The 15,788-nt window shown below is 34.0% G+C and overlaps 1 protein-coding gene across 1 annotated transcript in view; it reads left to right on the plus strand.

Annotated features, from left to right (window-relative positions):
- The window catches only part of PACRG (parkin coregulated), a 652,064-nt gene that overhangs the window by 110,203 nt on the left and 526,073 nt on the right, over positions 1–15,788 (plus strand). Inside the window, exon 2 of the mRNA XM_044002646.1 lies at positions 4,928–5,062. Coding sequence (XP_043858581.1) covers positions 4,928–5,062 — 135 coding nt within the window. The remainder of the gene's footprint in view (positions 1–4,927; positions 5,063–15,788) is intronic.

The raw sequence follows: 15,788 nt of genomic DNA on the forward strand, positions 1-15,788 counted from the left end.
CTACAACCTGTCATTGGAAATAAATATATTTTTTAAATGTGTTTAATTAGTACATCATTTTTATTCTAAATAAATACTGCAGATGTATGAACTTACATTTTATAATAAACTGAATAGAAGTGGTAGGAAAAGGGAGAGCTACAACTCTATATTTTACTTTTTCATTGGTCATATATGAAAACTATTGGATTTATAAAAGCTGGCTTTCAGGAAAAAACACTTTTTAACCCAAGACTTTGCTCTTATTCTAACTTCATTCTTCCTAGATAATAATAAAGTAAAATCGTTAATGGTAATATCAAACTAACTAGCATGGTGCTCTATTTCTATTAGATTTGTAATAATTTTTGTTGAAATGGTTTGATTAAATTGAAGTAGGAAGATTTTCTTAATGTTTTCTCCAGCCACTCTAAAGAATTGAAATATTAAATACAGTGTTCATAAATGATTTATACAAATTCTATTCATTTTTTGTATTCATTTGAATTGAACATGGATTTTTAGTATAATTTCACTGAAAATGAAATTTATCAAAAGAGTTGACTTGGAACTCAGAGGGACATTTATCCATTATATAGCTATGAAATACAAACTGACAAATGGGAATCAAATGGCAGAACTGGCATCATCAAGCAAATGCTGATGCATGAATAAAAACTTAATATGAAGCATTCATTTTTTAACATTGCAAAGGCAGGTTATATTTATAAAGCAGACAGCCCAAAATGATTCTAACTTTCAGCTCTAACTAAGAAGCTGATAAGATTAGGAGGTTAACAAATTTAATTTTAAACAGTTTCTTCAAAATATTAAATTGAAAAACCATTATCTAATAAAACAGGGAATTTCACCACTAAAAGGATAAGATAAAGTTTTCTAATGCACTATGTCAGTCCTTTTTAAAGGACTTATAAAGAATCCCATGAGATAAGCAGATGTAGCAGGGCTTCAATCTGTACTGGGTAAGGGATCACCCACTTTTTTGTTTTGTTTTGTTTTTGTTTTTTGCAGGGCAATGAGGGTTAAGTGACTTGCCCAGGGTCACACAGCTAGTAAATGTCAAGTTTCTGAGGCCAGATTTGAACCCAGGTCCTCCTGAATCCAGGGCAGGTGTTTTGTCCACTGTGCCATCTAGCTACCCCAGGAGTACCCACTTTGATGAGATGACAGAATTATACGTATATAGACTATACACCTTAGTGTGTATATATGTATGTGTGTATATAATAAGTCTACTTAGTGATGCTATATATGGATAAAATTGTTTTGCTCCCTATCAGAGGATATCACATATTCTTTTACATAATTACCACTTTATCCAATCATATAATACCTGAAACACCTAAATAAGATATATTTTTAAATTTCAGGAGATGTCAGTGTCTGATGATTCAATGACCCATCAGCTTATAGTTAATTTAAATACAGGCATGTCACCATCCATTATCAAATTCAGTTGTTATAGATTTCTTGTTAGTTTGTAAACTAAGTATTGTACAAATAATTTGATATTGTTAAGTGATTGTTTCTTCTTTGGCATTTCAGATCCCAGATTGTCACATAAAAACGAAAAGACTAGAATTCCTCATGGTGCTACTTAGAGAGCTATAATGATGCCAAATGTTTGTATGTTTGTTTGTTTTTGCCAATTCTAGACCCAACAGTTAACTGCTATTGTTACTTATTAAAACTTGTGCCATTGGCTGTTTAACAGCAGTGGTTTAATAGCTCAGACTTAAGGTTTGCACAGCTGAAAATATAACATTAACGTCTATTTTACTTCTTCAAATTAAATGATTTAGCTTTAAAAATTGAAGATAATGTGGATTTCCTACTCAAAATAAACTAGTCTTTATCAGCTTCACTAATCCTAGATGAAAATCCTGCTAAGAAAAATTTAAAAATATTTAAAAATTTATTTTAGAGAAGTTTAACTTTCCCCCTACTGATTATTATTATTATTGTGACTATGTGACAGACCATAATTCAGATCCTAAATTTATTGCTATTTATTCAGTAAATGTGGACATATAAAGTATTTTGTCATTTATAATCATTTCAGCCTGCATCTAGTATTTTGGTTTTCAAGTAAATTTGATTTTTATTAGAAGCCTTTCACTGCAGCATCCATTCTTCCTAACTGATTTAAGGATTGGTCCCACTGTTTGAACAAATCTTCACTGTATTTCTCTCAGAATTGTAATATAATTTATATTTCCTTATCTTTTTAGATTATTTGTAATTTATTGGGGGAGAACATTTAAGGCACAATATACAAATTTATAGTAGTTTCCAAACAACAATATTCACCCTATTTCTACTCTCCCCTTAAAAATAGTCTAATAGTGTGCTTATTTTAAAATGTTCCATCAAGCTGTAGGCTATTGAGAAAATTACATATTTTTCTCTCCCTGAGAGTGCAGGAGGGAAGGGGGTAGGAAATGCAACAACAAAATCATAAAAACCATCTCATGAGGTGGTAATGAAAGGAAGAAGAAAAATTATGTAGTAGATGGAAACTTTCTTTTTTAACTTTTTTACAAAATTACTCCCTTCCACATAATGAAGGACTGCTAGACTGGCCACCTTCTGGTTTCTCACCTTTGCTTCTTAGAATCCCTTATTTTCTTCAAGACTCAGCTCAAGGGGGCAGCTAGGTAGTGCAATGGATAAAACACCAGCCCTGGATTCCGGAGAACCTGAGTTCAAATCCAGCCTCAGACACTTGACAGTTACTAGCTGTGTGACCCTGAGCAAGTCACTTAACCCTCATTGCCCCACCAAAAATAAAAAAGTAAAAAAAAAAAAAAGATTCAGCTCAAGCACCAACTTTTCTACATGAAGCCTTTTCTCATCCCCTCAATTCCTGCAACCCCCAGCTATTAGGGTCCTCCCTTCCAAATGATTTAAACTATTTTATATTTAATTATTATTGTATTAATTTAATAATATATACACACATATATGTGAAGATATATATGAAGAATATATGTACATATATACATACATACATACATATATACACACACATACTTGTGTGTATGTGCATATACATACATACATATATATACACACACACACACACACACACACATACTTGTGTGTATGTGTATATATTAAGCACTCATTGTCTCTCCTGTCATTGGAATGTAAATTCTTTGAGGAGAAAAACTATCTCTTTTTGTCTTCACATCTCTTATACCTAGCATAATGCCTAATAAGTATGCATTGATTGAGAAGCTAATCTGGTTTTTGATTGTCAAACATATAGTCTTTTGCAACACATTTTAGAAATCTTTCCAACTTAGTGGGTAGGGTTTGCCAGAGCTTGTTTTCCTAGCATAGAGAACCCTAGGTCTTCTCCATGCCACAATGAATCATCAAAGTAGAACTTTAGTGGAGAGGTTCTTATAACTATATTGAAGTAGGTTATAGAAATACTGCAATAAAGGAGAAAACTGAAATTTAAAAACAATATTAATTAAAGTTACTAAATGAATCAGTCAAATTAAATCAGTAAGAGAATATTATTTATCATTCATAGCATTCTGGGAGAGATAAAAATATTTAACCTTTGTGAAAGGTGGGTGTCATGACTATTTGATGGTTTAGTTCTTTGTACATAGAACAATGAATGTATTTTACTATGTCCTAAATATTTCACTCATCCCTTGAAATTTTAGAGCCTAATGCATTAGTTGGGTGATGACCAACACCAATTTAAGTTTTACCCCTGACGTGAATATTATCATTATAAAACATTCTCCTTTTAGATAAAATATATGAACTTTATTGATAATTGATGTAAAATTTGTTTCATGCTATTTTCTCATTCTTCCTATGATGCTAGGTATATGCTTCCTATACATAGTTTTTGCAAACTAATCATTAGTTAACATTTATATTAAATTTGTATAACTTTTATTTAATTCCAATATTCTGAAAAGAAAATGATCACATTGTCCCGGCTTTTATGTAAAAAGAAGTAAGAATAACATATATTTCAACAGTTTGTCCAATGTTTCATAAAGAATATTTGTCCTGGAATCATGATGAAGTTTATGTGCCTTTACAAATAAAATATCTTAACCTGCTGATCCATGATACCTTTCTTTTTTTTCTTTTTTTTTTTTTTGTGGGGCAATGGGGGTTAAGTGACTTGCCCAGGGTCACACAGCTAGTAAGTGTCAAGTGTCTGAGGCCAGATTTGAACTCAGGAACTCCTGAATCCAGGGCTGGTGCTTTATCCACTGCGCCACTTAGCCGCCCCCATGATACCTTTCTTGAAACAAATCCCTCACTAAAATATATTACTTTCCCTGTTACCACTTATCTGTACATATAGTAGTCTATATAAGTGGAATAATTAAGAAAATGTCATTTGACATAGTTTTTTAAATATTAAAAGAATGCTATAACACTATGTAAATATTCATATGAAAAATAATTCTCCCTCTTTTGCCATAAGCTCCATACTAGATATTAAAAGTATGAAAAATTCAAATCCTGCAGATTCATACTTGCATAAGTGCTTAGTAGTTTACTTGATCCATGTAGCACTCTTTTTTTTTTTTTAAATAGCACTCTTCAGTCTGTTCAATCGATATCAGTTCTTTCTTTGGAGGTGGAAAAGACCTATTTGTACAAAAATATTCCTAGCAGCTCTTTCTGTGGTGGGTAAGAATTTGAAATCAAAGGAATGCCCACCAATTGAGGAATGGCTAAACAAGCTGTGATTTATGATGGTGATAGAATATTATTGTGCTATAAGCAATGCTACAAGCAGGATAACTTCAGAAAGGCCTGGAAAGACATGTAGCACTCTGAATCGACTAAACAACAACAGCTAAAAGATTAAATTATTTTGACATTTAGGGTATGTTTCAAAATCAGATTATAATATTTTGTGTGTATGTATTTTTCATAGGTGAGAGGCCCTCCAACTGCAGGAGCATTTAAAGAACGACCAACAAAACCCACAGCATTTCGAAAGTTTTATGAGCGAGGAGACTTTCCAATTGCCCTTGAGCATGACTCCAAAGGAAACAAAATAGCCTGGAAGGTAAGTCAGGGCACAGCTGTGACAGCCAGCTGTGCTCACTGAAGTGACACCTCCCTTTGCCAAACAAAGTTGGCGGATAAGTAAATAAACTAGAGTAATTTCTCAGCAAATAGAAGATAGTAGGAAAGCTCTTAGAAAAAGGCCCCTGAGTCAGCCGTCCACCTTGGCTAACAATTAAATTATAGGTTGCAAAAAAGAAGATGACAGAGTTGCTTTGCCTTAGAGAATTGTCTGCTGCCCAATTCATCTCTATTTTTATGAGAACCTGGCAGCCCAGCCTGTTTCAGGCAGTCCATCAAATGATGGAAGTGGTGGCTGGATACAGTGAGCAACAGCCATTTATCTCCCCCAAATTTCACCTTCCTGCAGGACACTTCCAAATGGAAGCTTTAATTACCTAAATGGATAGGTCAAGATTGCCTGCTCCCTGGAAATGCAGAATGGAATACAAACGAAGGCAGATTCTTATTCCATGGCTGTACTCTCGGTCTGTAGCATATGTCAGCCAGCATAATCGCTGTCATACGTGCCCCTGTTGGAGGCTGACCTCCACTGCTGAAACCGTTACAGCACCGACATTTCTCTGACAAAAGGTTAATTGGCTTCAAAATAAATGTATTGCCTAATGACTCCATTCTAATGCTACTGTGTTTCTCTCTAAAAGGCTCACTGATGTTATTTGTAAAAACTTGCCAATCTCTTAACTAACTAGAGAAGGTTTTTAAATTTAATTTGAGAAATGAATGCTGATCTTTAACCCGTTCTTCCTATTTTATTATTTTTGTTATCACAGTATTTACTTTGCTTTGGGCGTTATCAACTAAAAATATTTTTCCACCAAAAAAAAAAAAAAGGTAGTAGTTGCACTAGTATGAATAGCATGTCAGGTGATTGAAAGTAAAAATATCACTGTTAAATATCATTCTAGTTAACGCAAAAGGGAAACCAGCAGTAGCATGATTAGCTTGTTATATAGAAGAGTTTAGCCATTGCTTACATGCAACTAAAAATTTGAAATATAACATAAAATTTGTCAAAAAGATGTCAGAGTTCATTAGAAAGCTAGATTGATGAAAATATCTTTGTTCCCTTTATAACCAAACTGAAAAACATATTTGGTACACTTATGAGATACTACAACATTAGATTTTTCCATTATGCCTATTTACTCCTATATATGCTCAGATTTATGGATAAAATTTTCAAGCTTTTTTTTCAGTATTTATTATGGTATTTATTTAGAAATTTAAATTGATAACCCTTTTAGAGATAATGTAGCCTAATAGGCTGAAAATTATGAACTTTTTTTTAAAAAGCAGTTTGCAACGTTTTTAACAAAATTTTTTGTTGTCACTAGTAGGAAATCTTACAGAAATCTATGTGTATATATCCTACATATTTTCATATCTTTTATAATTTTCCTTACCCCTTGCCATTGTATTATTTTATATGTCACGGTAAAATAGTCTAGTTCATTGGGCCTAGACCATTGACCATATGTTGTCATATATGGTCCCTTATCTCAAGGAGTTTAAAATGTAGTTAGGTATGCCAAATTACATACATGCAACAACCTGGGAACATTTACAAAGTAATAGGGACAAATTGATGGTGATATAGTAGAATTGTGTAGAAAACTGCTAAGAAAATAGAACTGGGGGTAAACAGAGCTAGAGATGGGGAGACTAACCTTTTGGTTTGTTTCTCATATCAACAGAAGGCACAAAAGCATAATTGTTTCCTTTTAAATAAAAATGGTCATGAATATAAGCGCCACATAATCATTCTGAGATGAAATAAATGTTGAGCTCCATCCAGCTTAGATCTTTTACTGATAATGACCTGCTGTATTTAGGATGAGAGCCAAATATAATAGTATTAATCTATTGACCAGAAAGCAAACTATAGAATATGCAGACAACTAACAATTTAATAAAATTGCAAAATAGGACCCAAATATATACATTTGTCAGACTATAAAGACTCATAGATGTGTCATCATAAATGTCTTATAAATATATAAAAAATTTTAAGCTAGAGGCTTGTATGTTCTCAGTGATTATGAAATACAAATTATGCTAATTATATAAAAGAAGAGAAGATAAACCAAGCTGACTATAGAACAACTTCCTTCTATTTAAGTATGTGTTTACATAATATTATACTAAAACTTTACACACATGTCACTTTGGATCAGGAAAAACACTTCAAGTAAATCACAACAATAATTTTGGCAAAAAAGTATCAACTTATTCCTCACCTTTTCTTAATTCTAATTACCACAAAACATTTTGTTATCTCTCTGACCCTGTCCATTCTTCTAATTTATTGTAAAAATGTCTTCAACATGGGAAAGTATTTCTTGGTTTCCTTGTCCTGTTATTCTCCTCTGACTCCTTAATGAGGATAAGTGTTCAATAATATCCTGTCCTTGGTGACTTTTTCTTCTCTCCTCCCAGTCTCCCTTGATTGCATCCATCAATTTAATTCATTCCATTGGCTTAAAACTCAACCACTATGCAGACACCCTGCATTCATGTCTCCAGTTCTGAACTGAGTTAAGCGACTGTATATTGTTATTCTAGGAAGAGAGTCGTTTTCCTAGTAGTTTTGACTTGGGTCTTAGAATTGGACAAATAAAACTGACAGGGAAATGTTATGTTGGGTTTTTTATAATACATATATACATGTAAACATATATATGTATGTATGTTGACATGCATATACATATTTGTCTCTCTGTATGATTTCTGGGAAGACTGTATTTGGCGGGAAGCTTTCTGAACTAACCAAGAGGACTTTAAGAGTCAGGAAGACCTCTGCTGCCAACCCATCTCTGATTCATATTGACTCTATGACCCTGAATAAGTCACATAAATTATCTGAGCCTCAGTTTCCTCATATGTAAGATTAAAATAATAATGGCACCTATCTTGTTCTGAGGATGAAATGAGATCATTTATATGTGAAGTCCATCATTATTGAAATGAAAGAGAAAAAAAAAAGGCCAGTATGTCTGTAAAGCCCAATCCTGTGAAGCACAAAGATAGTTATGATATAATAATAAGAAAAGCAGTGAAGTATTGTTGAGGTTATCCTAGGTTACTTCTAATGCCCTTTGATAATTAGATTATTCCATAGTAGTGCTTGCTAATTTATAGGTAACGATAACTAGGAAGGTGATCAAGAACAACAAATTGCCTCAGATGTTTATATACCAATATGAAATCTGTGAATAATATAATGAGCATGAGATTTTAACACACAAAAAAAGTGCAGTGTAGTTTAAAGACCTCTGGATTTAGGGGCCAAGTATTCTTTGCCAAATACTACCTGTGCAACCTTGAATATGACAATCTCTCTGGGCCTCCATTTTGCTCATTTATAAAATAAGAGTTTGACTGGAAGACTTTTGGGGTACTCTCTAGATCTTAAATCTATGGCTATATGATCTTAAGTTAATATCACATCACAGATTTCACTGATGAATATTTCTAACCACTGGTTTATGTCTTGCCAGAGAGTCTATAAATGCTACATTTTTCTAGACTGCAGTCATATGTTATATAATTTTAATTACTGTTCACTGTTTAACATCCTTAAGGATAACCTGTTTGTAATTAAGGGCCTATCTCAGTTTTCAAAATCACTGGAGTCACTGGTGGTGTTTTCCTTAGCCATTTCATTAGTGTGTTTAATTTACTAAGTTTGCATTCAGTAAGGATTTTCCATGACCCCACATTCTTCAACTTTTCCCTCTCTAGATTTTAGTAGATCCTTGATGATAAGATCGTCTTTTATTTTGTTTAATCTTTGTTTAACGATAAAGTTCTTCCTTAGGACTTCCCTGCATCTGTTGTTAATATGTTACTGTGTCACTTGGAGCTGAGGATAACATTGAAAAAAGACAGTATAAAGCTCTTGCCTATAGCTTCTGGGATCGATTTGCAATTCTACTATGTTATGGTGCTAGAACATAATGACGTATTCATGTCTTCAGTCCATTTAATACACATTTGCAATTTGACTGCTTTAGTAGTCAGTACTATGTGAGCTGACATCTTATCAGGTATTGCTATTTCTGATTTATTCTAGTTTATTTTGCCTTCTTGCGATGCTAGAACATAATGAAGCACCACGTTGTACATTATCCTCCATGTCAGTCTAAGTATGATGATGGCTTTCAGTAGTACCAGCCTATATCTCTGTGCCTTTCCAGCTGTTCTTTGACTCTTTGGAGAAGTTACATAATACTGACTAGGTTGTTAACTCAAATAGTGGTATCAGTAGAGCCCAATTAGCCAGCTTATCAATGTTTCTGCAAAGCCTTCACAGCTACCATAATGCTCTGAGGACACATGAAATTTCTATGGTCCATCACTCTGGGTTGAGTTTTGAGGGAATGCCATCATCATCTCCATAATCATCACCATCAATCATCATCTGGAATAGTCTTTGATTAGATGAGGGACAGAATTTCCAAATGTACTATTTGTGGGTTGTTTTTTTTGTTTGTTTGTTTGGTTGTTTTTTTTGGTTTTGTTTTTTTTTGTTTTTAGTGAGGCAATAGGGGTTAAGTGACTTGCACAGGGTCACACAGCTAGTAAGTGTTAAGTGTCTGAGGCTGGATTTGAACTCAGGTACTCCTGACTGCAGGCCCAGTGCTCTATCTACTGCGCCACCTAGCTGCCCCCCAAATGTACTATTTGAAAAAACATCTAAATTTTAATATAATCAAGGCAGTGCCTATAAAAGAAATCAGGTAACATAAAATGTGAATATGTATGTATATATGGATATGTTATATGCAAAGCAATAAGATGTAGTAGAAAAATTTCTAGATTTCAAGTTGTGAGATAGATTATATATATAAACATTTGTGAGGGTATGTATATATACATGCATATGTATACACACACATGTTCCTGGGTAAGTGATTTGACCTCTCTGTAACTGTTTAACTCAATTTAAAAACACAATGATAATTTTTGCTATACCTATATCATAATGAGGGCTGTTAAGATGATCAAATTAAATTGGATTCAATTCAATAAACATTTTAATGGAATAATACATTTAAAATGATATAAGCTTTAAAAGCTGTATCAATATCTGCTATTATATTAGGTAAAATTTTCAGTATTATAGATACAAATTAGAAGCCAAAGGGGAAATTTGATATCTTGTAATTTGAAGAACACTTTTCATTTAATTGTCTGATTGATATAGTAATTCAATAGATCTCTGGTCTAACTTACATAAGTTATCTTCTATCATCATACAAGTGGTAATAAAATGTTTAAAAATAAGAAAAGTTAAAAAAAGTTTCCTGTAAAATTAATGTTGGAATAAATATTTGCATTAACATGACTTTTTCTAAAACTTTTAAATCATTTTGATAACCAAAACCAATCATTTGTTCTTTTGTACAAATTATTTCCATTGAAGCATTAAAAAAATCTCAAGTATTATAAACCTCATAAAATTACACATAACCTTTTTTTTCTATTTTTTTTTGGGGGGGGCGGGACAGGGCAATGAAGGTTAAGTGACTTGCCCAGGGTCATACAGCTAGTAAGTGTCAAGTGTTTGGGGTCAGATTTGAACTCAGGTCCTCCTGAATCCAGGGCTGGTGCTTTATCCCCTGAGCCATCTATCTGCCCTTGATCTTATTTTTCTAAAGAAGAAGAAGAGGAAGAAGAAGAGGAAGAAGAAGAGGAAGAAGAGGAAGAAGAAGAGGAAGAAGAAGAGGAAGAAGAAGAAGAAGAAGAAGAAGAAGAAGAAGAAGAAGAAGAAGAAGAAGAAGAAGACTGATTCATAATAACTAGGATAAAAGACATGATGGTTGGAAAGAATAAACTAGAACAAGATTTATGAAGCTGTAGAAGAAGCAAGTGGCACTTCATTTGACCACAGGATGCTGCCTCACAGGGATTGAACTTCATCAGCCTGACTACTCTGGATAAAAGTAATCTTTTGTAATTAACTAAGGGCTTTGTTGATCACTATTCGTTCTTGTGAGCAATTGATTTCCTAAGTCTTACTTTAAAAATAATAAAGACAAATAATGTTTTTTTCTAATCAAAATAAAAATGTTTTTAACAGAAAAGAAGGAAAGAAAGCATTGCAAAAAATGAATTGGCTGCTTAAATCAGTCAATAAAATTTCCACACACAGTAGTATGGACAGCTATATTCTGTGTTGAATCTCTAGTTCCTAATAATGTAAAACTGTTTTCATTTTTCTCCTATATTCTTGTCTTTTAAAAAATATTTTCCAATTTCTTGCCAGAACTCCTATTCACTAATTGAAATAAAACTATCAGAGTAAACTATTTTAATTAGCATAACTGATTATTTCATAATAAAACCTAGCTATTGAATATAATTATTAAAAATCTTCACTGCACTAATTTTTTATAATTAAAGTCCCAACCATGATAATTTCCTGAACCATAAACCTAGTAATAGGTCACCAGATTGTAATGCTTTGAAATTTTGTTTTATAATTCATTCCTCCTCTGTCTTCCCTTTCCTAATGTTTCATAGAAAAATGAATATGAGTCTCTGCCCCATGAAATGAAACACCATATTGATTTAAAAATTGAATAGGCAAATTTACTCAACAGCTGAATAATTTGTTTCACATTAAAAAAATAAAGAATGTTGTCTTGTAACTGTTCCAGATTTCTTTTTCTTTTGATAACTGCCAGCACTTGAGCTCGAGTGCCAGGCCTTAGTAGGATTTGTACGGCAGATTTTTCTAAAGGAAGTGACAGTTTACCTGATTTTTGTAGTACAGAGCTGCCATATTTCAATTACGAATTCCTTTGTGATTAATTAATAGCTGAGGCTTATCCTAGAAGTCTTGGAAAAAGTAATCCTCTGGCAGTTAATTTACTCTTCCTTCGGAGGAGGGGACTGCATATACAATTAAAGCCATTCCTTTATTTGATGCAAATTGTCATCTCTTCGTAGCATATAGAATGAAAATACAACCATGTATCAGAAATAACTTTAATTTAAATTTGCCAAATGACCTCTGAAATCTAGATGAAAGATTTTCTGCTGAATGGGCTGGTGCTCCCTGCTGCCCATATAATTTATGTGAGAAATTAGTGTGAATGGTTCACTTTTATGGAGCAGTGCTGCTTGTAGCAAGCCTGCAGAAACAATTTTCCCCCAAGCCTCCATCTGTTCTTCAAACTGGGGCATATGCCATCTCATCGAGCTTGAAAGTCAACTGATTTATAACTCCTGAAAAGTGCATAGATTGAAAAGAAAGGTCGACTGCTGCTATGTGACAGTGATTTGTTAGGCACTCGGATAAAGACAATTCACATTACTATGGACCCAAGGGGAAACAAGTGATGTTGTAAGCTTCAAAACTTGGTAGATTGGCAACTAGGAGAAAAACAAATCACTATTCCTCTTAAAGTTAAACAACCATGACTGTTGGAAAGGGTTGAGGAAGGTTGGTAGGTGTGGGTGGAAGGTTGGGGCAACATGGGGTATATTGGAGCAGAAATATTCCATTATCAATTTGTTTTGGGAAGAAGTAGAATAATGCCCACCTGCCCCACCCCCATCCAGCTAGAAAGGTTGTCATCTAGAAATGTCCGTGGTCATTACATTTTCATCTTTAAACTGTGACCAGAAACATCGCTCTTAAGAATGCTTGTTGCTGCTTGTCAAAAAGTTCTGTTTGGGGCCACAAATGGAGCTTTGATGAATTTTCAGTATCTGCTCTGAAGGTGAATCTGCTGGCCTCTTCCAATTAGTAATTGAATGAAAGGCTCATTCTCTGTCCTTTCACTTATGATTTTCTTTTCCTTTTACTGAGGCACTACAAAGAACCTAAGCTCTTTGACAGGTGACAAATGAAATCAAAGTGACAGTGTGACCATAAGAAAATCAATGTTTGTTTGATGTTTTCATTTATAGTGGAGAAAGTGTCTCTTCTGATTTGAGGCTTGTAGAGAGACAATGAGATGTTAGAACCCTTTAAATTGAACAGTTTCTCATTTCCTTGGAGGGAGGAAGGAAAGAGAGGGAAAAATAAACAATCTCAAAAGCTATTCTCTTCCACAATTATCAAGTGGCTATTAATTGCAAGGCAAAGGTAATGAAGACAACTTTTAAAAAAATGATCAGTACTTGTTAAATGTTGGCTTGGAAAGACTAACATGAAAAAGGTAACACTGGTATGAAAATCAGTTGAGATTCTTGGGTGTGAAATTTAGATTCAAATTCAGAGTTTGTTTTTTAAAAATCTTCTGACCATAAAATATCAGTGGAAAAAATGGACTCTAGAACTGTAAGGTAGCAAAGGAATAATTTCTTTTGAATCCATTCTATAGAATTTTGATAGTTTCTCATATTTCTTTTCACAATATAGTTTGAGGGGGCAGCTAGGTGGTACAGTGGATAAAGCACTGGCCCTGGATTCAGGAGGACCTGAGTTCAAATTTGGCATGAGACATTTGACACTTACTAGATGTGTGAACCTGGGCAAGTCACTTAACCATCATTGTCCCGCCAAAACAAATAAACAAAACACAACAATATAGTTTGAATCAATGCTGTAGGTAAGTTAAAAATTGTAATACTCACCAGAAAACTGATATGGTTTTCTTTTCTTTTCTTTCTTTCTTTCTTTCTTTCTTTCTTCTTCTTCTTCTTCTTCTTCTTCTTCTTCTTCTTCTTCTTCTTCTTTTTTTTTTTGGTGAGGCAATTGGGGTTAAATGACTTGTCAAGGTTCTGAGACCAGATTTGAACTCAGGTACTCCTGACTCCAGGGATGGTGCTCTATCTACTGTGCCACCTAGCTGCCCCCTGATATGGTTTTCAATGAACACTGTTTCACATTTCCCTTCCTTAACCATCTTTCTTCCATTCCTTATGTTACTAGATTTAAAGAAACATCCATTGTTTTTTTGTGTGTGTTTATATTTGCCTTTAAGTAGCCACTTAATAAATGTTTGTTGAATTTTAGCCGTTTTTAACTTTAAAAACTTAATTTAAAAGGACCTTGAGGTCACCCATAGAATTTAAGTTGACACAAGGTAGGAAAGAATATTGACAAAACATCATTAATGGGTCACCTAGGTGGCACAGTGGATAAAGCACTGGCCCTGGACTCAGGAGTACCTGAGTTCAAATCCAGCTTCAGATACTTGACACTTACTAGCTGTGTGACCCTGGGCAAGTCACTTAACCCTCATTGCCCCACAAAAAACAAACAAACGACACATCATTACTGTTAACAAAAAAATTAAAGCTGAAAAAGTCACATGATCATGATGACAAGGTCAACTATAAATTTACATTACATGATCTCAAATGGGCCCTCACTGCAGCAATATAATCATTTTGCTCCCGTCTAAATGATTCTCCAACCCACTCTCACAAGGGCTCTTCCAAATCACTTTTCTTCTCAAACTTCTCACACCATACTGTTCTCCACCCACTCCTCTACTGGCTGCCCTTACCCATACTCTCCTGAGAAATTAGAGATCATTCATCCTGATATCTGTTCTTCCTTTCTCTGTATTTCAAAACCCTGGATATCATACCCCCCTCTGCTCTCCTCCACTCTATGATGGCGGCCCCTTTTCTCACCAATACTAATGCATCTTGAAGGATTCTTCTTCCCTTCACTTCTAATCTTCTTTGTCCAATTGGCCCCACAATTATCTCCTTTCCTATAATTTGTAATGAGGTAATATTTATGAAGTATTTAGTATGTTTGTGTAATGTAGTAGGTACTATTTAATAAATGCTTGTTCACTTACTAATGTCTCCTTTCCTACTTGTTTCTTCCCTGCATTCTACAAATAGGCCCAAGTCCCATTCCCCTTATTAAAAAAAAAAAAAAATCAAGAGTAGACCCTACCAGCCTCTTAAGCTTTTATTGTACATCTCTACTCAAACTCATTAAAATTTTGTTTAATGCTTCCATTTCCTTTCCTCTCACTCATTTTAACTATTTGTAATTTCTCTTTTTTCTCTCATGAACTCACCTTTTTTTTTTTTTTTTGCAATTTAGTTTGCCTTCTGACTTTATCAGTCAACTAAAACTTCCCCAAAGTTACTACCTGTGCAGCCTTGGACAAATCATTTAACATCTCAAGGACTCAGTTTCCTCACCTGAAAATGAAGTGATTGAATTAGATTACCTTTCAGGTGCCTGCCACCTCTAAATCTATGATCCCATATCACCTGAACTTCTTAATCCTCCTGCCTCAATACTTCCTACTCAATCTAACTTCCACATAACTGCCAAAGTGATTTGTCTAAAATGCAGATCCGACCATATCCCTCTCCACTCAATAAACTCCAGTAGCTCTTAGCTCTAGGATAAAATATAAACTCCTTTGTTTAGCACTTAAAGCTCTTTACCAACTGTCCCCAACCTTCCTTTTCAGGCTTATTATATTTTACTCTCCTGTGTGTATTTTATGACCCAGCCAAATTGGCTCTCTTGCTGTTTTTTTCTTTTTGTACATTATACACTATCTCCTATCTTATAAAGATACCTGTGTATAGGCATCCATGCATTTCAAGCACCTCCTCATGTCCACCTCTTAGAATTTCTAGTTTCCTTTAAGATTCAGCTCTATCAAAACCTACAGGACACTTTTCCTGGTCCCCCAGTTTCTAGTATGTTCTCCCACAAATTAACTTTGTATTTATTTTGCATATACTCCCATATGTATATGCTGTCT

Source organism: Dromiciops gliroides, chromosome 4 (genome assembly GCF_019393635.1).
Source record: "Dromiciops gliroides isolate mDroGli1 chromosome 4, mDroGli1.pri, whole genome shotgun sequence".
Classification (NCBI taxonomy): domain Eukaryota; kingdom Metazoa; phylum Chordata; class Mammalia; order Microbiotheria; family Microbiotheriidae; genus Dromiciops; species Dromiciops gliroides.